At 31.0% G+C, this 27,536-nt stretch overlaps 4 protein-coding genes across 5 annotated transcripts in view; 1 reads left to right on the forward strand and 3 right to left on the reverse strand.

The window, feature by feature from the left end:
* Nucleotides 1-115: 115 nt before the first annotated feature.
* Nucleotides 116-8,643, reverse strand: LOC138130453 (alpha-tocopherol transfer protein-like). The gene is made up of 8 exons (XM_069046927.1): nt 8,487-8,643; nt 3,659-3,850; nt 1,916-2,010; nt 1,060-1,213; nt 813-1,006; nt 649-759; nt 443-593; nt 116-268 (listed from the first exon to the last, which is right to left on the reverse strand). Exons 2-8 carry the CDS (start codon nt 3,837-3,839, stop codon nt 219-221), a joined length of 936 nt encoding a protein of 311 aa, XP_068903028.1. The 5' UTR covers nt 3,840-3,850; nt 8,487-8,643; the 3' UTR covers nt 116-218.
* A 2,090-nt stretch (nt 8,644-10,733) lies between these two features.
* On the reverse strand, nt 10,734-13,859 carry LOC138130949 (retinaldehyde-binding protein 1). The gene is made up of 5 exons (XM_069047675.1): nt 13,700-13,859; nt 13,404-13,625; nt 12,344-12,500; nt 11,152-11,456; nt 10,734-11,100 (listed from the first exon to the last, which is right to left on the reverse strand). The coding sequence occupies exons 2-5, from the start codon at nt 13,623-13,625 to the stop codon at nt 10,918-10,920; spliced, it is 867 nt and encodes a 288-aa protein (XP_068903776.1). The 5' UTR covers nt 13,700-13,859; the 3' UTR covers nt 10,734-10,917.
* Nucleotides 13,860-18,571: 4,712 nt separating this feature from the next.
* On the forward strand, nt 18,572-24,482 carry Tmem18 (transmembrane protein 18). Its single transcript, XM_069048491.1, has 4 exons — nt 18,572-18,786; nt 18,968-19,085; nt 20,351-20,499; nt 23,861-24,482. The coding sequence occupies exons 1-4, from the start codon at nt 18,724-18,726 to the stop codon at nt 23,972-23,974; spliced, it is 444 nt and encodes a 147-aa protein (XP_068904592.1). The 5' UTR covers nt 18,572-18,723; the 3' UTR covers nt 23,975-24,482.
* A 591-nt stretch (nt 24,483-25,073) lies between these two features.
* The window catches only part of LOC138131467 (uncharacterized protein DDB_G0284459), a 42,205-nt gene continuing 39,742 nt past the window's right edge, over nt 25,074-27,536 (reverse strand). For both annotated transcript variants that reach the window (XM_069048486.1, XM_069048485.1), the window contains exon 7: nt 25,074-26,173. In XM_069048486.1, coding sequence (XP_068904587.1) covers nt 25,176-26,173 — 998 coding nt within the window. In that variant the 3' untranslated portion in view covers nt 25,074-25,175. The remainder of the gene's footprint in view (nt 26,174-27,536) is intronic.

Here is a 27,536-nt window from a genome sequence, read left to right on the forward strand (position 1 = left end):
TACATATTCATTCTACTTAATTTCTTTATTGCGAAAGATTTTTCATTTTTTTCCATTGAACAAAAATGTCAAATTATTCAACTACATACATAAAAATAAAAATCAAGTACCTACATAGGTATTTAAAAAAATATTTATTCTTGAATATCAGATAAATATGATAAATATGAGTTGTTCATTTTTTGGTCGTCACGTTTTGAAGGAATGATACCGCATAATTATTCCGCTGTCGATGTCTTTTCCTTTAAGTAACAGTAAGTGTTAATTTCTGAAAAAAAAGGAGATTAACTGTGTGCAGGTCAGAAGTTTTAAAATATTATTATTTGATATTCGTAATTTGGGATGCGCAGTGTACTAAGTGGTACTTGTTTTTTAACGTTATTTGCGCCGAAACTTCTCAAAATAACATTAAATAAGTACATTAAATCCGTTTTTTCCTCACCTTCAAAAATATCTTGGTAATAAAATAACATGTCCGAAAGTAATTTCCCCGGATAATCTAACATTGTTCCGGTCCCACCCAAAGATTCTGGCAAAGCTTCAGCACAAATTTGATCACAGAGGCTATTTTCATTGGAACCATGAAAGTAAATCTAAAGCACATAACGAATCATTTAATTGTTTTATGAAAACTACATCCATACTCACTTTTCTTTTCAACCTTTCTCCAATAAAAGGTTTAAAAATAGTGTACACCATATTGAAGAATATTGACTGATTTATAATGTGGAGTCCTTTTAGTCTTATTGGAGCACATTCCTAAAATGTTTCTTGTTCTTATTCGTGTTTTACTATCAGTAGTTTTTACAAACCTGTACCCAGTCTACTATCAGTTTTGCTACCATTGGTGAAAACTGACAGACGTGCGACAGTGTAAATCCTTCCATGTTGAGTATGACTTGAACACCTCCCACTTGCGTTTTCGGCTCCATCATGGCGATTTCTATGGCCACCATTATAGCTTTAAATATGTCTTGCACGGAAACCAGCTTTGGATTCCATTTTGCTTTTAAAATACAATCGTTAGTTGATTAGTTTCTATAATACATAAAAACATACTCCCTGGGTTAATAATCACTATTCGTGAACCCGATGGAGTTCTTGTTGGAAGGAAAACGAATACCTCGGTATCGAAGACGTGTCTTACATTATTTGGAGTTACATTTAAGCCATATTTTGGGTGTTTTAGTTTGAAGTTATAAAACTTTTTTAACTGGAACATAAAAATGTATTCATCCTAACATCGTGACAGACCACAATTATAAAATGGGTAGATCAGCGTTAAAAAAAAAAACATGACATGGGTTTATTCTTCTGTTAATACCAGTTTTACGTGACATAGAAAATGCAATACCCAATAATTGGAAGGGGGGATAGTTCTATCACAGTATGTTGGACGCTAGTACGCTACATAATAAATAAATAAATTTTCAGTCTAAAACGGTAACAATTAAAGTTAGTAATGAGTTTAGTCACCCCTGTAATGAATATATTCATAACGGCTCCTTGCCATTGACCGAATTAAATTATGTTTTGTTTGTAGACTATGCCTGTATAGGAATCAGACAGATAGAAAACAAGAAACACCAAAACTGTAATTAATAAAACGCTGAAGATCTTTATCACGTATTCCTATTTACAATGAAAATTATAATCTTGTACTTCAGGATATCATGCAAAATAGATCTAAGTAATAGGATTAAAGAGAATGTGGTCGTTCAAAGAGAGTCTGGTTTTAGTAAAAATACGTAAATCGTGTCCGGAGATTGTGACTTTTAAAATAGCAAATCTCAAGTATTTTGAAAAAAATAGAAATGAAGAAATATTTTCCGGAGAACGTTTTAATTTGATGACAAATTTCTTATTTAGAATTTTTACTTTATTACTCATTATAAAAAAAAGTCAATACACTTACCACTTTAAAAGCAATTTCAGGATAAAATTTAAAAGGCCTTAAAAATTTCGTTAAAAATTTGTCGTCATCTAAGGGAAGATGTAATCCAGGTTCGCCTGTTAAAATATAATAGCGATTAATTTATAATGATTAATAATAATTAATTATCACTGGACCAATTAGGAACAAATTACACCGACAATTTAGCATGGTCCTCGAATTATGGCTGTAATCATCTCATCCTTTCCCGAATTATTATCGCTCTAATTCTCTCCTCCTTCCTCGAATTATCATATATTCCTCTCTTCCTTTTTGATAAACTCATTTTTGAATCAGAGTAAAATTTTTGTTGTTTTCAACAAAGTTAACTAACGCTTTGAGAGTCATAAGACTATATTAGTTTGTCTCAATTCTAAATTTCCACCACCTGTTGAATTATGTTGGCAAAATAAATATATTTCTGAATTGGGGATTCTTAATAACCAAAGTTGGCAATATAATTATTTTATAAACATGATTCGAAAACATTAAAATTAGTTCATAAGTTTATTTTGCTTTTAGAATTTGATTTTCTACCTACTTACTTGCCGCATTTTAAAAAAGGTTATCGTTCTTTTCCTTTATTCTAAAATTTTGAGTTGTAAAAACGGAAATTGACAGAGAACCTAACAAATACAATCTGGCGCATTTTTCACCAAACAGTGTTGCCGGTTGTATTTCCAACGTAGAATGCAGTGTTGGTGGAAATTTAGAATTGAGACAGACTTTACGTATAAATTAAAAACAAATATGTAAAACATGAAAATGAAATTTTCTTTCGTGGAATTGTCATGCTGAATACAACTCGGTGGTACGAAATTGCCGGAAATTTCGTACCCACTCGTTGTATTACTTATGATAATTCGGGGAAGGAGGACCATGGTAAATTATTCAACAAGAGGTCTTTGCATTCGTAATACCTATATTTGTTTGCAGCTTGAAAGTAATACCATTTAGAGGATAATATGTATCTGTACTTGATAAATTTAATATTTACTGACTTTCTCATTCCTGTCAACAAAGGAAAGTGTTACTCTTTACTAAATAATGAAAATTGTTACTCTCTAACTGATAGAATCATGTTTTTTAAGAAGTTGACTAGATTTTTCATTTTCGAGAATTTTATAAAAATTTGCAAGATTACAGCTGTAATAAGTAAATTTTAAGTTTAGTTATTTTTATAAAATATGAAGGCGGATAGCAATTGTGATGGTTGTAAAATAATTATTGCGTAGAGTTCAATGGGTCTAGTAGAGTCTAGAGTTCTAGACGAAGGCCAGACTGGTTAATATTCGTTGAAAGAAATGTCGTTATACATTTTATTTATTTATTCCGTTAATACAGTTTAGGTAGATGAAACATTAAACCAAGACGATCTTTGCAGTGATCCTTCTTGTATTGCTTCTGATGAATTTTGATTTATTAACTTACTAAAAACTAAATGAAAAAAACAGAAAAACTACGGGTTAGTGTGCTTTACAAATTCACCCATTAAAATAGGTAGCGACAAATAAACCCTTTTTTAAAACATAAAGAATTTGATGATAAAAATACGTTTTACAAATAAGAGTATTTCACAGCGCTCTCTATTTGGGCTAAAATTATTGGAAACATCAAATCACAGTGTAATTGGAAATAATAAAACTATCCAACAAGAACATTTTTCTGAAGCTAACTTTCTAACTCATGTACTGAATATAATACATTAATGTTAAAATTACTTACCTATGATCAGCTCTCTAAACTGGCGTAAAGCATTTTCCACAACTTCTGGTGTTTCTCTAAGTTCATTTTTGGCACGTTCTTTATAAGTTTCATCTAAATCCTCCAAGTCAAGTCGTAGTTGGTGATCACCCAACTGAATAAATGGCACATTATCTTCACCGACTGCGACACACAGCACCATTATGCATATACCTGTAATGTTATTCGACAACTGTATTTAATATAAATTTTAGTTAATCAGCACGTAGTGCAGTAAATGTGACAACGTATCGGTGCGTATTGTGAGATAAGACACGTGGGCTTTGTGAAATCGCGTAATGTCTTTGTACGCCCCTCTTCATATCTACACCATAATGAGACATTGCCAACAGATACCGTGCTGTATTAGTCATTAGTCATTACTTTACTGGCAGAGTCAACAACTTTAAGTTAAAGGGCCTACTTATACAGGGTGTCTCAAAAATGACGCCCAATCTCTTGAGAGGTTAAACTATTAGAAGAGTTGAGTTCAATTTCGTTGTAAAATTTTTTTCCTTTGGCTAGTTTCCAAGTTATACACATTTTAAAATAAGCAAACTTGGCAACATCGGTTGGTATGCACAATCAACCAAACCAATTCTCCTTTGAGGTCAATGTTGCCACTGTTCTTTTAGCGTATTTTAGTAGGTCATTACTCTAAAAAGAAGGACTTCTGTGTTGTTCCACTAGCCAAAGGGGCCTTGGAAAAAGTAAAATTGTAAAGTAATTTATAATTCAGCTAATTTGGTAATAAAGGAGATACATCTCTTTGAAATCACCATATTTAAGAGCAAGTTATACAAAATCTGTTGGTCCGATCTAATTTTGTATTGAGACTTACCTTACCAGACTTCTATTCTTTAAGACCCTTAGGAGATTTGGCGCCATTTTTGAGACACCCTGTATAGCTGATTAACTTGTAATTTTTTTTTAATTACTAGGTACTAAATTTCTATAAATGTTATTTTCGACAAGATCATAAAACAATAGTACATATATTATTTAACGCGTTCGTGTGTAAATTGGGCTCTTTATGGTATGAGTGGTCCAGTTTAAAACGCGAGTGAAACGAGTGTTTTAAAGGCCCACGAGTGCCATAAAGAGCCCAATTTACACACGAACGAGTTGAATATGTTTTTTTTGTTCGAAAAAAAAATCAAATATAAAATGCAATTTTTATTTTGAAACAATTTTCCATACAAAATTAAATTTAAATGAAATTGATTGGCTGATTCAAATCCAATTTTAAATATCCCCCAATCAGATCGCTTGACATTATGTTAACTTTAACAAGAACTTGATATCGCTTAATACAACCTGGCCTATGGCTTGTGTAATTCACGTTATAAATAAAATTACTTCTCTGTTTTTCTATTTTAAGTATAATTGTGTAGATACTTTCCATACAACTGGTTTTCAATTTGCTAATAAAAGGAGTATTTAAACATTCATCAAAAGGCCTTTAATTACAGTTTAAGTTTCATGTTTACACGTGATTAAGTCGATAGATAAATGAGTAATGACAACAAATATTTCCTTTTCATTCTTCTCTCTTAAAGGTTATGAACGAAGGATACCAACAACTATACTCGTAGACCAACGTTATGCATACAAAATAGTCGCCCCGTTGAAAAAATGACTAAATTTTGGCGGATTTTTTTTATAATATGTACTTAAATGAAAGTATACTCCCTACACTGTACTTTTCACTGTTTTATGTTTTGGAACTTGAATTTAAAAACGTGCAATCTATAAGTGATCGGAGTATAGCTCGCATAACATAGGCAGAATTTTTCCGTTATTTCAGGGTAGTAGGTAAGCTTAATTGGCTGGTTATCGGAAAAAAAAAGATTACATTCTATTTTAGTTTTATTAAAACAGTATAGTATTAGTAATGAAATAAGTATATTTATATTTAATTATACAATGTGTCTTTAAATGAACGTAGGTATATGAAGAGTCCTGTGGAATTCGAATATATTTGATTTTTGCCGCCCTGTAGCATATTGTGGTACTAAATAGAAAAACAGAGGTTATGTAAGTCCATTAGTGACAGGATATTAATAAAGATTGTTGTTAGATGAAAAGTAATTAGAATATACAGTGTGAACATAAAGTTTGGAACAAAATTCATAGTACCATTAGGTATCATGTTTTTTGGAAAATCGCTCGGACAGGGCGATTTTATTTTAAAAAATGCCATCTTGTGACGTACAACTTGTTTAAATGACGTCATTGGTTTTTGCGCAATGACGCTAAGATTTAATAATTTGACATTTGACCGTTGACTTATGACGGCTCAACGGCTCGACATGAAAACAATTTTGAGAAAATTGAAATTTATAATTTACGTATTAATTATTGTCACGAATAATGAAGTTTTGTGACAGCTTAAACAATGCTTTTGTAATTATAGCTGCATCGCACGATGTGAAATCATACATAATATTAGATTGTAGTTTTATAACGGGTGTTCAAAAACTGGCACTTTTGAAGTTGGTTGTGATTTAGTACTGTGCTTGCCACTTCTTAACCTTCACAACATAAATGAAACTTACGAATTATTTATCAATAATTATACGAAATGTAACTGCAGAAAATAAATGAGTGCATGTCCGACTTTTTTTTGTGATCCCCTTGAAGATAAAATAGTATTTATATCATTCAGAGTAGAAGGTTTTTGTGTACTTCGCCCAGTTGCTAACCTCGACTTCGTCTAGGTTTTCAATCTCTGGGCTGAGCACAACAAGACTCACTCTTATGATATGTATATGCAATCTAAAATCTACAGTTTTTGTCCTTCTATGTTTAATTTGGTAAATATTATGATCGAAAGTTAATTGCATTAGAACATAAACTTTCAGTTATCAATGCACTTCCAAATAGTTTGGAACTAGTTTGTATTAGATTAGAAGCAGCTCACGTTTAGGTCTTCTTGAATATGTATATGTTAGTTCTCATAGATTGGAGAAGTCAAAGAGGTCATTATTCAACAAGATAATATTAGCGCACATATAATGTAAAGAACTAGAACATTATATATCTCAATGCGCCCACGATGCAGCAGCCTAAATCAAACTATAAGTTAATTGTACGAAGCATAAAGAACCCTAAATTGAAATAGAAAATGCATAACGCTGTGTTGATACACCTATTCATTACCTATACAAGTGCATGTTTCTGTATGTATAGTTTTTATTAATTTTATGTGACTTTTAAAAATTATTTTGAGAAATTTCAATTATCCATCAAATAAAATATTGACAAGAAGTGTTTAACGTCGCTTCAGTAAAATGACGCACATTTGAACAATTAATTAATTAGTTCCATTGTTAGTAATCATTTTCGTAGACGATATTTTTGAGGTTGTTGACATGATCCAATTGTTTTATTGTTTTTGTGAATATCTTGTTAACAATTTTAATTTTGTGTAACGTTCATACAGTAAACAATTATCATAAAAGTTTAAATCAGTTTGCCAAAATCCTGGCCAAAATCCATTAATCGTTATTATATCTTGCTAAATAAAGCTCAAGTTACTTAATGCTACTGCTAAGTGGAGGATGATTTCTGTTGTTTAATCAGAATTTGACCAAAAGTTATTTTATTCTTTGACTATTTAGAAAATTGTTAACTCTATTTTTGAATTAACTCTAAATTAATTAATAATTAGGTACTATCATTATTAATACGATCATTAACTAAGACAAGTCGTTCTGTGTTCTATGCAGGTGCAGAGAATTCAATCAGTGACAACTGACGATTAACTTATTTCCGCGATACAACAGCTTTTGTACCTCTGAAATAAACTAGGCAAAAATGAATAGGGAATTCCACAAGTTTTCTTTGCAAAGCGAAATAATTGCCCCAATCCTGCCACGTATTCGTAAACACTAGATACATTTAAAATGTTACAGATACTTGAAACATTACATTTAATTTGTATGTCTATATATTTCTAACATATTTCATTACAAATTATAACTCTATAAAAAATTCAAAAAAGGAAAAATTCCCTATTCATTTTTGCCTAGTTTATTTTTGTAAAACAGTTGTTTCTCAAAGAGGATTGATTTTCTTGCACGTGACCCATCAGATTTAGGTTAGAATTAACAGACTACATCCAGGTTATGGTAATATAGAAAAATATGAAAACAGGACCCACTAGTAGAATAAGGCTATCTAAAAAATATAAGTTAGTTATAAGAGAATGTCCAAACGTCCGATTTTCAAAAGTATATTGTACATACATTTCCGGCTAAACAGAAAAAGCAATAAAATAGAATACTTATCATCTTAAATTTATACGTATTGTTACAAAATTTGTCTTAAATATATGTTAAGTAAATTAATTTATTATCCCTACATTTAATGATTTTATTTGCGATAGTCTCGAATTGTTGACTAAACACACAGTACCTATCCGAAGAATTACACATTTACATACTTGAAAAATAATTATACATATTTGTATTAAAATTTTATTAGGTACTAAATTTTACTCGACAGTAAATATTTAGTTCTCTGAATCAACAATTCTTTGAAAATGACATAAGTGAAATTTCCATTTCCGTAGTTGAAAATCTAACATTTGAAAAAGACTTTTTTAAAGGGTGCAAATGATCAGAATTTCCGTCAAATACATTTGTACGCAAAGAAATTTACATAATTCAAACTAATACATACTGACGTATGAAATACTATGTACTTATCAAAAATTTATATTATGAAAAAAAATTCGATGCCCAAGTCGGAATAAGATGAAAAATTGATCATGTCTATGTAGTATGTAACAAAAAGTAATACTTACAATAAACAGATAACACAGAATGTAACGTAAGATGATTTTTGTGGAACCAGTATAGAGTTTCTTTACAAGCACAACTTTAAAACTAAGTACCAAAGATACTGCTATCAAGTTATACCGCACGTAAGTGTTTCAACTAATGGCAACTCACGCTGGTATATTTGACATCATTAACCTATTAACAAAGGAAGCTCCCCGTAAGGTCACGGAAGTTAAAAATTAAAAGCTGATGTGGTGTATTTAATAAGTGACTAATAATAATTAATTTAAATAGATAGTACACCTGCCCAAATCTAAATGTATTAATTATAATCTCAAAATGATTAAAATCTATATTTAAGAAAGTATTAATCCTGATGGGATTATTTTTTCACATTTCTTGGAAGTTTTCTTACATTCTAATTACTTACTTTGATATTCTACTTAAAATTATTCAAAACTATTGCAAAATTATTCTCATTGGCAGATATGTACAATAGCGGACAAAAAATTTCGTCCACAACTGTCATTCCACTCACGTATGCTGTAAAGCAGCCTTTAGGAACGAATAACCTCACTTCACATGTTGACATGTATCAATCAAAATAATCAAATTGTGTCTATGTTTTTATGGGTGACAGTAATAAATTTCTAATTTTAATTTGCAAACGTCAATTATAATGACAATTTTTGTGAAATAACAAGAAAAGGGTGGACAAAATGTTTTGGCCGGAATATTATTCATGTTCTGAATTTACAAATTCAAATTGTTGTGTATTGAATCAATACTCATAGGGCCAGTTTATACAGGGTCATTATAAATGATTGTCCCATGGCAGTTGGCGTTGAAAACCCATACAAATTTGGGATGTGCCGCTAGCTTCGCAACGTTAGCACAGAATAGAGAGAACATTGTTCTCTATTCTGTGACGTTAGACAAACTAGTAGACAAATTTACACTACCGCCAGCAGCGCCACCTATCGGCGATGCTAGTCTCACAAATGTTATAAAGCACGGCTTCCTAGATTAATAAGAGTCGAAGCCTCTAATACGGCTGGTCGAGTTCCTTGAACTGTCTGTTCCTTCAAAAGCCAAAAGTATAGTAGCGCCCTCTACCAAAAAACGAATATTTTTTAAATTAAATTAATGAAAAATCGTATTCATGTTTTTTTTTTCTATCAATAATCTACTTTTTGAAGTAGTGTATGTAACATACAAATTACGATTCTTTTTAAAATGAGATTTGTACGCGGTTAAGCAGCCAAATAGACAAATGTATAGTGGCGCCCTCTCAGGAACAGAAAAAATGCTTGCAACTGATGAACTCGACCAGCCGTATTAGAGGCTTCGACTCTTATTAATCTAGGAAGCCGTGTTATAAAGCTTGCGGCACATTCAACTAAGCCACCAACGCCTACTACGGTGGTATAATCGTTTATAATGACCCCGTAGAAAGCGAATTAAATATTTAATTCGAATTAAATTTTAATGCGCGATTAACTCCATGAATCCGAAACTTCGATTGGTGCAATGTAATTACGTGTTCAGTTAATCTCGCATTTGATTACGATTACCTTAATTTAGCTTCTGTAAACTGGCCCATAAGATTTTAAATTATGAACAATATAACATAGTCACATATTGAGTTTTAAATTAACTTATTATTAAGTGCTTAATCCATTTCTTCAATTTTTCACCTTCCGTGCACTTTGCAGATACGAACTTATGAATTTCATTTTTCAGTTAATTAAAAACAGTGGTCTTTAGTAATCTAATATAGTTATTTATTATAAGAACGATAAAGAAAATATTTCCAACGATTTGGTAGAAATTTGTGCAAATCTCTGCGCGAGCTGTCCTTTGTTAACACCTACAATATTCTGAAAGGAAGATGAGTAGCTACAGTGAATTTAGACAAATTTAAGTCTATTAATTGAGAGAGATTTTTTTTTTTGTGTATAACCGAACTTTTATTCTAAACGATATAATATTTATATGATATGTAAACTAAATTTTAAACAAATAAAAAACTTCTTCAAGTCCTGAGCTTTTGGCCACAATTCCCAAAACACTAGTCTATTTAAGAAACTTAGCTAACCATCAAATTAAGAAATTAATCCAATTAAGCATCAAGATATTAAGAATGGAAAAAATGGACATTTCTCGCTCTATCTCATTTCATCAAAAAGTCATAGCCAACTTGATGACCTTTTCATTTGAACACCCGTTACTTACCTATAGTTTTTGGATTTTTAAATAAAATATCTTAGTTGTACTGAAATTATTTTTATTATCATACAACGAACAACAATTTTTAATACTTTAACAAAATGTTATTTCGAAAACATTTCTTTAAAAGCTTGATTTATGTAAAGTTACTACCTATATTTTCAATATGAATTTAGGATATGATATAAATGTTTAGTGATAATTTAGGACTACGACCATACATAATTATTTTTTGACGTAACCAAAAGTATTCCATGTACGTATATGGTCAGCATGTTTCTCAATGCAGGGGTACCAATCGGCACCTGTGTAGTTGATTTGCGGCAACTGTCCTTCGTAGTCTTTTGGTAAATGAGACGGTTCCATATGCTTGTGCAGACTAGACATCTTACTTCCGTGGAAGAAAATCTGGAATTAAAAAATTAATAAAACACGACAAAGACATATAAAGCGACTCACTCTATTTTTTAGTTTCTCTTTGATGAATGGCTTGAAGATTGCCCAAACCATCTTGAAAATGAAAGGTTGTTTAACCATATGAACTTCTTTAAGTCTCAGTGGCATGGCGTCCTGGATAAAACCAAGTAGTTTCATACTAAATGCAGGTGAAAGGGCGGCAATTTGTTTTAAACTAAGATTGTCGAAATCCATTATGACCACAACACCGCGAACCTGCGTCTCTGGTTCTAGCACAGCGGCTTCATGGATGAGGAAAAACATGCGGAACAACTGATCTGCTGTTACCTTCGAGGTATCCCAAGAACCTAAAAAACATTTCTAAATTAATCAGTACTTATAGGGTTGAATAATGTATTTTTATTATAATTAAATTTCTAATTTCAAAAACACTAGTACTTTATTTAACGAGTTCGTGTGTAAATTGTTTTTTTTTTTGGCATGAGTGGGCCAGGCGAGTGAAACGAGCTTTTTAAAGGCCCACGAGTGCCAAAAAAGGCCCAATTTACACAAGAACGAGTTGAATACAGTGTTTTTTTGTTCGCCGAGTCCCTTAAAGGCTCCAAATCGCTTAAAATCTTTAAAATTAGCTTGACGTTTCGTTTTGACAAGTTGTGACATTTATCAAAACCCGCTCACATAGGAGAAATTTCTCAAATTCTGACAGTGTCGAACAAAAAAGTATAATTTCATACATACATATTTTAAATGTCATCAACTTCCTAGTATTTACGTATTTACTAGTATATGTTAATTATTATTGTCCAACAAGACTTTGAACTAATGCGTAATGCGGAATCATAGTCATAGATACTATTTTAAATCTGTGTGCTCATAATTGTCCAGTCATTAATTTTTACAATAAATTATTTTATGATTTTTTATTTGTATAACAATTTATCAATAATTTTAGCAAAATTCACGACATTTCTCCTTCGATCATGTACTTTATTAAATAAAAACTTAAAACAAGTAAAAAACCGTTCTTCATTTAATTAATACAGTTCGATTTTTTTAAACTGTTAAAAGTCGTTTTCTTCCTTTAAATAATACCTACCTATTAGATAAGTACATTTACTATGTAATTGTATAATTAATTTTACCTTTGTAGGTGAGTAGCTAACGTAAATTTAAACAATCATGCTGCGTTTAATTCTTTTTTTAAATGTTTTAGACCAGTGCACTTTGTACATACCTCCGACATTAACTAGCAGCACTCTTCTTCCTTTGTGGTCTCTATTTGTTAAAACATTTACAACATTGTGTTGTGTAAATGCTTCTTTTTCGTCTTCGGGTACCAAATTTTCCAAAATATCTTTGTACTTTAACTTGAAATCACTAATACGTTTCATCTGAAAAACAACGATTATAACTAATAACTTTTCGAACACTATATTTTTACATCGAGAAATAATTTTAATCAAGGTATGTAGTTTATCAAAGAACTGTAATTAATTTGTAATTTGTTGAAATGAAAAAAATATATAAATATGCTTATTTTCTATCCGATTATTTGATTACCTATTTGAAAATTGAAAAGATTCCAATCGACACTTAAAAGTTACCATGTGTAGATATGGTCATATTGATTTGATAATGTAATTATATTAATAAACATTTTGAAGTATTTTGTTTTCCTGATAGCGGTTGTGTAACATTTGTGTTTCAAATTTGCTAAGTAATAAGTATGTAAAAATTATTAAAAAAATGACCGCATTCTACTCACAATTTTTATTTAAAATTATACTACACAATTGAACATAATTGATGTTTTTAAAATGTTTATCTAAATTGGATAATTTACTTTACATATTGGGACCATATTTTCATCATGCAAAGTTACACTAATTTTAAGATTATATAATTTACAAAGAAATTTTCTCAATTGTTGGTTTGTTTGTGCTAATACTGTCTTATATTTATTAAGTAAAAATTATTGTTTTCGAAAACCAAATATTTTTTAACGAACAAAGACGAAACGAAAATACTGCGTGATCAATATTGGGTGCAATCAATAAATAATTATTAGTAATAACTTCACTAACTTCAGTACACAACAATGTTAACTGAATACGATTAAAGAAAAGACATTAAATGTGGGGGCTTGTTGTATACTTACAAAGAAAATGTCTACATTTTATATCTACTTAAGTGTGTGGGATACATAATAATTTTTAGGTAATGGAATGAAAACAGTAAATCAGTTTCTTTCCAACTGACGTCAATTTGTTATAAATAGTAAAAAAAAAACTTACCAGTTCGTATGCGCTTTTGGCATAAAACTTGCATGGTCGCAAAAATGTAATCAGAGTCTCGTCATCGTCTTTGTAGTAAATGGTACTATCATTTTTGAGAAGCTCTCGTAGTTCCTTCAAAGCGTTTTCAACATTTTCGGGAGTCTCTCTTAATTCTTGTTCTGCAATTTTTTTCGATTCCTCACTAAGTGGGACAATTTCCAATTCGAATGGTGGTGCCATCTAATCATTGCAATAAATAAAGAAATAGATAAATAAATAAATAAACAAGTAAAAAATATATAAACATTCTTTACCTTAATAGTGGAAAATTTGTACGATGTGTGTTCTCAGGAGCGTTGAAATACACAGTGTCTGATAATCTTGAAATTCAAACCTTATAGAAAAATTTTTATCTGCTTAATACTTTGTTCGTTACAAAGTTCAGTTTTCAAGTTGATCATTTTAAAATAGATGCCACTCCATTATCAATGATTACGTGTCATGGGCTGAGATAGGTTGAAGTAAAGATCGTTGATAATTTTGTGAATTGTCCTTACATTGTTGCATTCACGTAACTATGTAATAAGGATACCACCATTAAAGTTACTTGCATAAATAGACTTATTAACAGTAATGTATGTGAACATGCCGCCAAACAGATAAAACAAAATTGATAAAATGTATATTTTAAGAGAAGATTTTATTTTATTAGTTTATTGATAATGAGCTTGACTCTACATGTACATATTATACTATACATAATTCGTCACAAAAAATGTGTAACAGGATTTTAACGGACATGAAAGTTTGATAATTGTTGATAACCTAAATGACACTAATTTAAACTAACACAACATATTAGCGATTAGTACTACTCAACTTAAAAATTATTAATACAAGTACATACCTTAAAATAATTTCATTAATAATTAATTTAACAACCCCGTGAAACACTTAGTTATCAAAATATTTTTATAGTCTAATTTCAACATATCGTTTCACTGAATATTTGTGTCACGAAATATAATAAGAGCTCACACTATAATATACACATTAGAACATTAGAAAATATAAGTGCAAATTTTTAAGATGTGACCAAAAAAATATATTTTAGATACTTTACCTATTAGGGTTATTTTGGCAATAATAGAAACAAAATTTATCTTAAACAGATTATCAGATTTGATAAATGTAAAGTTTAAGTTTGCTAACACTCAGCAAAAAAAAATCTTACACTGTTTCAAAATAAATCAGATTTTTTTATTGTGAAAAATCTTAAGATTATTGTAAGTGTTTTTTTAGTTATATTTGTACCTTTATTAAGAACATATCACATATCATGATAATCTTTATCAAATTTTATTTTTATATTTATTCGCATAAAAGCAGAGCGAGTAGTTTGCTTCTCATACATTATTAATAAATGTTTTTTAAACCTGTTCAGTGTAAGAATACATTTTATCGTCTTTGTGTTGGTACGAGGAATGAGTAATATTGCTGTAATCTCAAAATTGTCTTGACACATGTAGATGACCCTTAACCGACGAACTTTATTGTTGCGATAACAAAATTTTCCAAGCAACACAAATACGTGACTGTTCAGATTATTGACAGTGATTAGATAAAAATTTAATAACTATTTTGATACGAAAAATTAGAAAGAATATTTTATTATGTATGCAATGTGAACGTGATTCGATTTTTGACAAAATTAAGATTAATTTGATTAAATTTCTGTTCTTGTATCTAACAATTTGCTTATTCATGTCTAAGCAGATTATATTTTCTTCGAATTATCACGTGATTCACCAAGTTCAGATCAAAATTAATTGGTAATTTTTAAATATTGAATTTTTAAAACCTCAGTTAAAAACACGGAGTAAAACCTAATGAGTAATGAGAAATAAAACTCAACAACATACTTGAAGAACTTTTTATTTAACAGTTAACTCGTACATGGTGTAATATACAATGTGATCAAAAAGAAAACAAATCAAAGCAGCGCCCGCTCACAAAATAGATGGGTAGGTCGTAATGGACCAGTTTTATCGCCAGCTCGTTCACTGGATGTAAATTTCTGCAAATTGTTTATGAAATTCCAGTTAACGCCGTCGAAGAATGAGCTGTTAATGCTGCCGAGTCAATTCGACAAAATTCCCACATGTTGGTGAGAACTGAAGCTTCTATGGCATAAGGGTGCATCGATAACGCAGGGCGTCATTTCGAGCATTTAATTTAATAAAGGTTTGTGCCCTTGATTAAGTGTGGTGCGTAAGCTCAAAATGCCATTTTCACCACAAATAAAAAATCGGTTTTTGCTTGCTTATCTAATTTTTTATCTGCTTTCGATTTTAATGTCCGCCCACATAGGCGGGTACAAGAATTTACGATCAAACTTATCTGGGTTTAGAAAGATTTTTTGAAAAAATGGTAAATAGAAAGGTAATTTGTTTTGATGAGTTCTACGAGTATTACTGTTAAAATTTTCTGAACCCATTTTAATATTTCAATAACAACCTATAGATAAAAGTTATGTTTACACTTACACTTGTCTAAACCACAAGATTTTAATCTGATAAGAATATTAAAAAAAAAACGATCAATTAGATAAATTATATAAGCTCTTTGACATCTCATTATCATTTAAAAACTTCTAAAAAGAATAAATACTACCTACAGTTTAATTAATCCAATAGTAATTTTATAAGATTTAATAGAAAGACATTTAATATTTAAGTAGTACATTTTTATAAAAATGAAACATTTACTTTGAAGTCCTAAATTTAGGAGTAAAAGGTAGAACCAAGAAGTAAAAAGGAGAAGCAAAAGATTTTGCTTCAATTCGTATTCATAATCTGTACCTTCAGATAAATGAAGTAAATGGTACAAAAAATTCCCGATTTCTTCAAAATCTGCATCTCCTAGGTACTTAATTTTGCGATATGCTACAGGGTCATTATAAGTGATTGTAGTCGAAACAAGTCATGTCCATGTTATGAAATTTTTGCGGCTTCATTGTGAACTGTCAATTTTTGTCACTGTCACTGTCATTTTTTAGGTGAAAACTGCGGTGATGAGAATTTTATTTATTTCTTTTTAATTAACGATTGAATCTAAAAATATTGAGTTGTTTTGCGACAAATTTAACTCCTGTAGTCCTGTATGTGAATGGTGTGGATTAACCTATTCACATTATTTTGATCGTTTTTATACGGAGCGGCAACCATAAATTTTACATTCAGTTTTTACGCCAACTTGGACTAAGTGTATACATATACAGTGTGGAATAAAATGATTTACATCTAGTTACCTTTGCATTAGCCTTGTAAAAATACGAAATGCCGCTCTACAAAAAAAAGAAAGCCTAACCCTTAAAATATTCCAAAATTCCAAATGTGATTTGTTGCGAAGGGATGATATGAATGCAAAGTAGAGATTGAAATTAAAAAGGAGCTAACAAAAGCAAGTCACAGCTAGTGTTGAAAGTGGCCACCAACGTTTGTTAATTCAATTTAGTAAATTGTAACAATTGTCAATTCGATTGATGACATTTATTGACAGAACTAATAGTTCGGCACTTCAAAAAAAAAGTAGAGCGGTACAGGAAAATTTACATGTGCAAAAATTCCAAAGGTAATTAGATGTAAATCATTTTATTCCACACTGTACAAGCATTTATAATGATTTTCTATTTTGTATATATTTGCGATTGTCTTTAATTTTCTTCGTCTATTTGAAATTCTTCGTGCCTTTGTAAACCCTGATTCGTTTGGAAATTTTCGTTGATTGGAAAGTCCTCGTTCATTTGGTGGTACTTATTTATGGGACTTATGGGTTTCTATTTCGATTCAACGAATTTGAATTTGAAATTCCCTCGATGAATTTAATTGATTGACATTAAGCACTATTTTTTTCTGATTATTTTGGTGAATTACCACCGCCTTATCGTAAAAAATTGTTGGATTTTTTCCCGGTTGATTTAATCGCAATTGATCTATTAAAAAAATGCTGTTGATTTTCAGAACTTTGTCGATCCTCATTTGTTATGTCCCCGTTTTTTACAATAGAACAGAAAAATAAACGAATTAGGAGTCCCGTTTCGGACTATCGACTATTTAATATTTTAGTCTGAATGAACCATTTAAGTTTAAATACAATGGTGCACATTTCATGCCGAGTCACTTACTTAATTATAAAAAACACAATACTCAAATGCATTGTTTTTTTTGCACCTAAAACCTCAATATTATTGCCTAATATTTTATTTTGATAACATAGGGCCCAATAGTACTTATGTAATTACAGGAGTACAAGTTTAATAAGAAGGGTATTGGCGCATGCGCGTGTTTGGAGCACGACGAGCGAAGCGATTTTAATTTCTTTTTACCGTTAATTTTTATTATTTCTTATAATTCATAACAAATAAACCAACAAAACACATACGGTTGCAGTGTTGCAGATAGCTTGTGTTCCCAACTCAAGCAGTCCTTCTTTATCACTCCGTACTTTACATAAAAGTCTGAACACGAAGGAGTTGTCCCATTTCATTAAAATGTTTATTGAAAAATAGAGATAAAATAATTAAAATTCAAATAATTAAATTTAAAATTAACTATCTGTTTGCAGAATGGAGAAGGTTATTCCTACAGTTATGTGCAATTGTTTATTGGAGGTTTTCAAAATTCTTGTGATTGGATGGATGGTTATTTATCCTTATCCGTAATCTGTATCCACACTACGACATGATGCAATCATGCATTATAACCGGCCTGTTTATTTATGCATTATGAAAATGTTTCCGAGAAAGAGCCAATTTCCGCCGATGAGGGCGCCACAATACGGGCGCGTGACTAAAAATAATAATAATCAATACGCAATATAACAAAGAACAATAACAACATTAAACACAAAAACGACGAACAAGGAAAAATTTCACAAATTTAATTTCAAAGCAGCAAAAAAGGTTTTTTCTTTTACTTAAATTTCAAAATGTCATTTGAACAAGAAAAATTCTCGGTGACAAAAAGCGCCCGTTTACTAGTGCTCTGCGGGGATCACTCAAAGGACACTTTTGAACAGGTCGTGCGCTAAACATTGTAATTTTAAGTGATCTGTGCCTGAGGCTGTAGATGGCGCCACGCAACCAAAACAGATTCACCTTGTTTGTCTGACGCTTGACAGATAAAAATAACCAAACTCTATTGCGGACAGTGATAGTTACCGACTCGTATGTCAAAAACGTAGGGTTTTTAAAAGTGATTCGTCGAAACAACATGCCTGATAAGTTTGTGATTAAAAATTTAATTATTTTACTGTAATTTTATTTGTTACTTCCACTATGATTGAACAAAATTTTGTTGAAATCAACCAAATAGATGGGTTTTTATCCTTTATATGGAGTGTAAGTAGTTACATTACCAACAAATAAGACAATTTGTGTTATTTATTTCAAGGTTGCGTAATCGAATAAGAGACATGTAAATTTCATATCTTACAAAACCGGTTAATTATGTTTTGTTGAAATAATCACAAAAGATGATATTTGACCATGAACTAAAAATTTCATTCAAACATTTTTTTAGATCGACTGGAGGGACCCATGGCTTATAGGATTGTTTACTTTTCACATTACCATATTCATAATGGCAATATTTACACGAAATTACGGAAATTTTCAAGCTCTGTTATTTTTCTGTCTGTGTAAGTATTCATTTACTCTTATTTGAAATTTGAATTAAACGAGTAGTTAAATGCTGCTTCATTTATTTTAAGGTAGTTAGGTAGAAGTACTAGTATTTCACTCCTATGTTTTAATTATAAAGTAATACAAACAATAGCCAAGTAACAAAGTAATTGTTTTTATGATTTTCTTATACAAAAGTTAAAACCTGCAACAATTAAAAAAAAAATTGGAAAACAAAAGTATATATAAGTTAATTATTAGGTAATGGTAATGATCAACAAATTTTAACCTTGAATTTGTTTTTTTGATGAAAGTACTTTTTCTTCAACCACTGGAAAGTAAGGTTAAGTAACTGCCTCTTGAGCCTCTTGTATAGCATTCCCTTGATATGCTCAAGACGTGAATAAAAATCTTTTCTTTTTTATGGCATCAGTAACCTGTAGGAATTTGATCTTGAGGTGGTATTTTATGAATCATAACATATCGTGCGTTCATTTAAATTTATCCTGGCTTGAGAACGCACCACCTGTGTAGAAACGTAAAATTTAAACAGCTGATCCGTGATCCGAACCCGTATCGTGCGCTCACAATCGACTCTTCAACGCTAACTTTGAGGATAAATTTAAAAAATAATGTTACTAGTGGATGTAACGGGCGTTTTTTAAAATTAGGCGTTGAAGAGTCGATTGTGAATGCGTTATACGGCTAACGATCACGGATCAGCTATTTAAATCTTACGCTTTTACACGAGTGGTGCGTTCTCAATCGACTCTCCAACGCCAACTTCGAGGGCCAAATTTAAAAAAACACCCTTTAGGTATCTCATTTGATTAAATTCCGATCACCTATTTATCCTCAGTGATCACGCCACAGATATTAATTTATTAACTCGCAAACACTGCCTTACTTTTTTTTTGCTTTTAGAATAATGTGTGGAAATATATTGAATGTAGATCAATTTGGTTGTTAATGTTGTACCTAGCATGTCCAATAAGGTTCGATTAGTAAGTAATTTATAAATAGTACAAAGGTTTAACTTTTATAAACGAGTTGTTTTTGAATTAATAGCAGACAGTATCCTGGATTTTATTGTATGTAAAGTGAGCCACTTTCATAATTTAAAGAATTAATTATAGTAATGTGTATGCAGTAATCATAATAAAATAATTGGAAATTTTGATTTTTGTACAAGTCAATGTGACCGAATTACATTTTAAAGTTACAAAACAAAATTTCGGAATGTTTTATAACAGATATATCTAAATGTAAACTTTTGTTGCAGTGCTTCTAGTGTATTTTTCCGAAAGTATTAATAAACTGGCATCGAACAATTGGAAGATTTTTTCGAGACAACAGTACTTTGATAGTAATGGCCTTTTTATTTCAGTGGTTTTTTCCATGCCAATACTACTGAACTGTATGTTAATGGTGGTAAGTTGAAATTCTCTCCTTTTTACTTACTTTGAATATGTAATTGCCATTGAATATTAGTTCTTCAACTTTGCGTTGTGCTCTCAAACTACATCAATGCGTTGTTTTTATCATATTTATTCCAAAATTGAAGTATACAGTTTTTACGAGTATTTTAATTATGCATTTACATAGTTTTTTCAAAATGTGTTAAGGCTTTGCCTTTGAACATATTAATTCTGTGATTAATCACGGTCTGCCGTAAAAGTGCATTAAAACAATAACAATGTACTTGGAAGTAGCCGATGACAAGGGTCAAGTAAGAGACTAATAAACATTAGTAAAAGGTAAACACCATTTAAGCCATAATCGCAGTACATCTTTGGGAAACTCCCCATAATTAGGTAGGTACTTATCCAACTATGTTCCGAAACCTATTATTTTATTTTTATTCTGACGATAGCTAAACTAAACGAGACATTGTTTTTTTATATCCGATCGTAAGTTATGGATTACGGGTCAGTGGATAATAAAATTTCATTGTGATAAGCTTTTGATAAGTACTTTTGCAATTCTTTTTTATATTTTTTTAATCTTGAAAAAGTGAGAAGAAAGTACAATGACTTAATCGTAAAAACCACCAAAATACAAATGTTTCTCTCTTGTGTTGAATAAAATAAACGCCCCTTTTTTTTTTCAAGGTCCATCTTATCACCAATTTTGTTATTATTAGAAATGTTTACATCTAATAAGCTTACACAATCTTATCTTAACTGAGTTAGTCCAATAAGTTTGCGTTGGTCAAATTGAAAATTACGATATTCACTGAAATAAATTATGTCAAAATGTACAAGATGCTTCATTTTAGAATGTTGAACACAGTTAACACATGCAAAAGATATTTCTTGAGAAATGTCAACCTCACGGAATTAATTAATTGTAACCGATGTCAGGTATCTACTCTACTCTAAAGATTCACTTGACCTAAATTGCCGAAAGCAAGGTAATCTAGTTTGGATTACCACATTATCTATTGAAAAGTATTCAATTGCTAAAATTGGAACATGCTAAGATAGAATATTGTTATTAGTTTATATGCCAAGAGTGTTATTGTAAAAAATAGTTTTTTGTTAATCAGCTGTTTACATACATTTTTTAATTAATGTAAACATCAACTAGAATTGATGTTCTGTTTACATAATTACATTTACAATTGTAACAGTCGAATTGATAATATGATAATGATTTTTTTTTAAACTGACCTGACCCCTACGAAACCGTTTCAGGTCCGCTTTAGCGTAAGAGCTCGTTGACACAAATTTTATTTGTAATAAAAGATCTACTTGGTAAATGCCAGTCGAGAATGTGTTTTGTGCACGTGGTCTTTCCTGTACGTTGATTTGAAAAATAAAAGTGGATTCGTACAATAAATTGCCAAAATATATAAGTGAGCCAAAAGTTTGGTATACTTAATGGAAATATTTTCTTTGTCGTTGAACTTTCTGGAGAGCACTCGGACAGGTCAATTTTACTTTTAAACGGAAATATTTTTCGATCTGTTTTTCTGCCACTTTCAGTTTCCGCATTATGAAATTTAACAAAAAGTAATTTTTTAATACATTCGTGAATTTCGATAGTTTAATAACTAAAACAACAAGTTAAACGTTCAAACGTTCAAGATGCATAATTTTGAAACTGAAAAATCAAAAATAATTAAGAATTGAAAATCTTTAGACCTCACATCTATCTAAATCTGCAAAAAAATTGATAGTTGCCATTTTAAAAGACGGCGGAATGAAGAAACGGAAAGACGCAGACAAATGGAAATTGTCGAAAAATATTTCTTAAAAAAAAAATTGAGATGTCCGACTTCTTTTCGAAAATCTCAGCGAGAAAAATTATTTCCATTATATATTCCTTTTGGAGAGAGAGAGAAGTGGGGGTGGTCACTTCTGAAATTGTGTAAACACTCCACGAACAATGCAAACTGTGATCATCAGATAACATTTTTGTACTTTCGGAACACAATGCATTCATTTTGGGTTAGACCAGCGTTGCGGAGCGAATGAATCAACATCAATCCTTAAAAGTCGAAAACAAATTGATCGTGGGTTGCAATAGTGGCGCAACTCGAAAAATCATTTTTTGAGATAAACGCAGTTTCCTTTCTTATGGGCGGCGTAAGGTAGAACAACGATCCAATATGGAATTAACAGATATGCGAATTTTACTGCTAGAAAAACGACTACTTTGCCATGTTAGAATTTGTAACAAGTAAAAATGTATTTATTTTCAAGCAGTATTTCTGAAGAAACGGTTGAGTGGCTTTTTTTTGTAACCGGACTTGAAGCACTTCCTAGGAGTTGAAATGTCCCCACGACCGAAACAAATGCAAGGTCATTGGAAGCATTTCCCACGATATATTTAATAATTAAATTATCCCTGTTAAAAAAAGGCTCTAAAAAAGCGAAATTACGAAATTATTACCCAATGTTTAAATTAAAATAAACGAGTTCATGTCCGATTTTTTTGTGTTTCGCTCGCCTTCGTCTCGGTCTTCAATCTCCGGGCTTGGCACAAAAAAACTCACTTCTACTCTTAATGATTTTACTTTCGTTGCAGCCCGCGGGCGAAATATGTATTTCTTGATATTTGTTGCAGTTTTATACAATTACTCATCTGAAAGATCAACAAATTAAATTCAAGATTTTTTGTAGTCATATTTTTGGCTGTATTAACATTATGTTTATTAAAATAATGTTATTCGCTTCAGTATATTTTTTTCATTAATGGATTTTAAAACATTTGATATCCATTCCTATAAATACGAAATTAAGAGTAAATAACAACATGATAATATTAAAATAGCATTTCCTTATCATTACACTAAACTAAACTGGTTAAAACTTCTGCTTTATTGATATTTAGTGAATATTATACAAGTTGTTTTATAAAAAAAAAAATAAAGGGTTTCACAGATTAACAAATGACAAAAATTAAATAACTAACTTCATTTACTTAATATATTCGATTGAGTTATCCGACGAATCAGACTTGGATATTATTTGGGAGAGGTTATGTATTTAATTGATTTTTTTTTTGCTGTGTTGCTTTTCCTTTATGTGATTTCGCGTTCTTATACAGCAAAATTACGTACTCTACATTCACGAGTTCAAACGTAACCACTTCATCTATGTACAGTTAGGTACCGTTTTTTCAAAAACAAAGCAAGTGATTCTCGTTGCCTTGTTTTATTCTGTGAATGCGGGACCCACACATTTAATTATTTATTGCATAATCGAAATACGATTATAAAAAAATGTTGACAAAACCGCCAGCTATTAGCGTCAGTTTAATACAAAATATGTATTTATGTTTTTAGGGAAGTTGGCTGTACCAGTCTACACAGCTTATGAAAAATTTGAAAATAGCCCAGCTGGAGGAGAGAATTAAAAAAGAAAAAAAGTTGCAAAAAGCAAAATCGAAGGAAGACTAACGATACTTAAATATACGTTAATGTAATTTTTATATATAAAACTATGTTATTTTGCATTGTAATTTTAATATATAAACATTAGTTCTTCTCATAAGCCTGTTATTTGATAGACTGTACAGTTCCAAAAAAGCAGTGATTATTTTCTGGTGAATAATTGAAAGAAAATTTGCTGAAAATAGTGATAAAACGGGAAATAGTCACTGGTTTTGTTTTATAGGGGCATTTAAGTTATATTTATTCATTTTTAAATAGTTACCTACCACACTTCAATCAATGTCTGTAAGGGTGATATATTGTAATTGTTGACAAAATAGTGTGAAGCACATGCAAAACTAGTCAATTGGAAATTTTCATATTGCCATTATAGCTGTAGTGTAGGATTAACTTATTTTAAGTGAAGGTGTATTTCTTGTTGCAAGTAACAATAGATTTAAGGATTTTTTATTAAATATCTAAGACTGAATAATGGATTTAAAAATATGAATGCACAATAAATTACTCATTTGTATGGTATGGCTTTTATTTTTTATTAGCACAATCAGATTACATAATTATGTACATTAAAATAGGTGTTTTGGCATTATGTGCAAAATATTTTTCTTACAAAGCAGTGAAGTCAGATAAATCTATCAGTTGTTCTGCGTGTTTGATGCGTAGGACGGGAAGCAGGACGGTGCATACAGCATTTTTTTTTTTACAAAAGTGATGATGAAACATCTACTTATTTTATACATAAAGCTCTAATCACTATCAAAAGATTTCTATGCTATTAACCTAAGTTTAAATTTAAACTTCACAAACAGGTAACAAATTTGTTAGATACAACTCAGTACAAGTACGTTCAATTTCCATAAAGACTATTCTCGAAAAACGATATTTGTACATAACTTTTGCATCCTTAACAAATTCACAATTGCTAAAGCATGTACATTCAACGTAAAACAACGTAACTACTAACGTAAGTGTGATCGACTAGATGAAATGGTGTTCGAATGAGAACAAAGGTGTCGTTGTACTGTACATATAACAAAAATTCGATCGTGACATCGAATCAAACGAAACACGGAGGTATTTTGTCATTGACGTTTTGTCACTCAACTTTAACAATCTTAGCAGACAAGTAACAACCATTAAGGTGCTTTGGAAAAATCACGCTTAGTTTCTAAAAGTGTCAACACAAAAAATGCGACTAATCTTTAATTCAGCCTAGAACTCTGCTAAAGAAGTATGGATAAAACGACCGTCTCTGAGGACGAGTCAGCTGTCGTTGTCGATTTGGCCTGGGTTGAGCTTGAGGCTCAGGTTCCAACGGCTCGTTTGAAGAAAGCGATGCGCTAGTAGTGTCAGGCTTATCTTTTGTCTCGCCTAAAAGTGATTTAGGGAGGAATTGTTCTTTCATTAACATCGATTCGTCAGGTAATGTTTGAATCTTTTCGGGTTTTGGCGGTGCAAACATTTCCGTGTCATTGTTTGCTGCAGTGCTATTCATGATGCTGTTAAGACGATCTATTTTTGAATCTATTTTGTGGAGGGTCTCTCTGTCGTCTTCGGTATTGTTGAAAAGCTCAATATTTTGTTTGGTTGTTGTACTCGATTTTTTATTCGCATCTACGCGTTTCGTAGTAATATGAATCAAGTTTTTATTTTCTCCTTCGTGCCATTTAATTTCAATGTGTTGGTGTTCCACACTGTCTGCTTCATTGGAATTGAACAAATTCAAATTTGTTGACGTTTTAAGAGGATTTTCTTCTTCTGCTTTGTTTTCGTCCTCTTCAATTAATGGTAGCTCTTTTCTGTGCGTTCTGTTCAATTTCACCATCGAATCTGTCATGATTGGAAACATTTCCACTTCTTTATTGAGCGTTTTGTCATTTTCTTTATTTTCTAAATTGTTCATGGGTTTGTTAAAAATTTGTGGATTCACTTTCTTGGAATCTTTTTCTTTGAACATCTGTTTCTTTGAATGTTTGTCAGCTTTTTTAACTGATTTGTTAGTGACGAAACTTGTTTCAGAAGGCGGCTCTTTGTGGTAAACTACAGTGGTATACAAATTATCGTTGTGGTCGGTACTGTAGCGAGCAGTGGATGTGGTTTTTGAAATTTCGCTATCTGATTGTGGTGTCTCCATTTTTATCTCTTTATCAAGTTTTAGATCATCGGAAGTTGTTTCGTTCACCTCAATTATGTCAAACATTGTACCTGTAAAGAAAAAAAGTTATACAAGCGAAATAAAAACTTTCCAATAAGTACGTTTTTAATTTTAAACAGAAAAAACGGAATCAGTGTTTTCAATAAAGCGCGCGAGACGTATCGAGAGAAAAATTGTCGCCGAGGCCATTGCGGCCGAGAGAGGACAATCTCGAGGATGTTAAAGGATTTCGCGGCCAAAGCGTACTATTGGGAGCATAAAAAGTGGGACATCAAATTTCTGTTAGTTTGGAAAAATTCGATGTAGTTCAAGCTTTATTGTCATTTTTTTGACACTATTCTAGCTGGCAGTTCAAAAATTTATTTTATACTCATATTTTCCTTTTCCAAATGCCCTCTTCTTTTGATAAAGATAGATTTTGATTGGGATTTTGCGTTAAATAAATATTCACTACCTGCTTACTTATAGAATCATTCCCTATAACCTACAAAACTTAATGACAACGTCAATCAATTCAAAGTAGGGTTAGAATCAGATAAGGGTTATTTTATATTAAAAGTCAAGACAATGACGTTGATGTCCCACTTTTTTTGCCCGCAATAGTACGCAAAGTGCTTGTTTCGCGTACGGTTACACAAAAAAGATATAACAAAATTGAAAGTATTATTAAATGGGTGTTACTGACTAAAAATATTGCGAATTTTAAAAACTTGTTACAATTAATACAACTTTGGATAAATTAAAAGGAGAGAGAATTTTATGATGAGAGGGAAATTTGCTGCGTATCTGTTTTTTAATCGTATTTGCTGAAAATCGTGATTATCCTATTAAAGATAATCAGCTTAGCACGAGATGAACATTCAGTTTATTATAAACAAAATTTTGATGAAATATAAACATTCCCCTATGTAATCCGCGCACTCAACATGCAAGAGAAATCTCGAAAGGTGTTGAGTTGAGTTGATGGAAACTGTTCTATTAGATTTAATAACAACAGTATTGATGGACACAGCATTGCTATTGATTTGAAGACAATGAGGGTGGAAACATCGATCATAAAGCCAGCTTACCATGTAATATCAGAACAACATACTTTGACACAAGTTGAACACAAACATTTCCGACAATATTGGAACTGGAACAGAATTTAATGGACTGAATTTTTTAATAATTCTGGGTAATCTGCATTACAAATTGTTCAAGATATTGTTTGTCCTGTATTTCAACAGCAAGGAAGGATGAAAATTGCGTGTTCGAGTTATATCCAAAAAAATATGTTTAGTTTATTATTTCATTCATCTGTGAGGGTGGTTTGTGACTGTCAATAACGCTGAATGCACTCACTGACAAATGAAAAGCCACGAAAGCAGTTTATCAACAAACGGTTATTTACTGACTGTAACATGGCTGAAA

This window comes from Tenebrio molitor, chromosome 5 (genome assembly GCF_963966145.1).
Source record: "Tenebrio molitor chromosome 5, icTenMoli1.1, whole genome shotgun sequence".
NCBI lineage: Eukaryota > Metazoa > Arthropoda > Insecta > Coleoptera > Tenebrionidae > Tenebrio > Tenebrio molitor.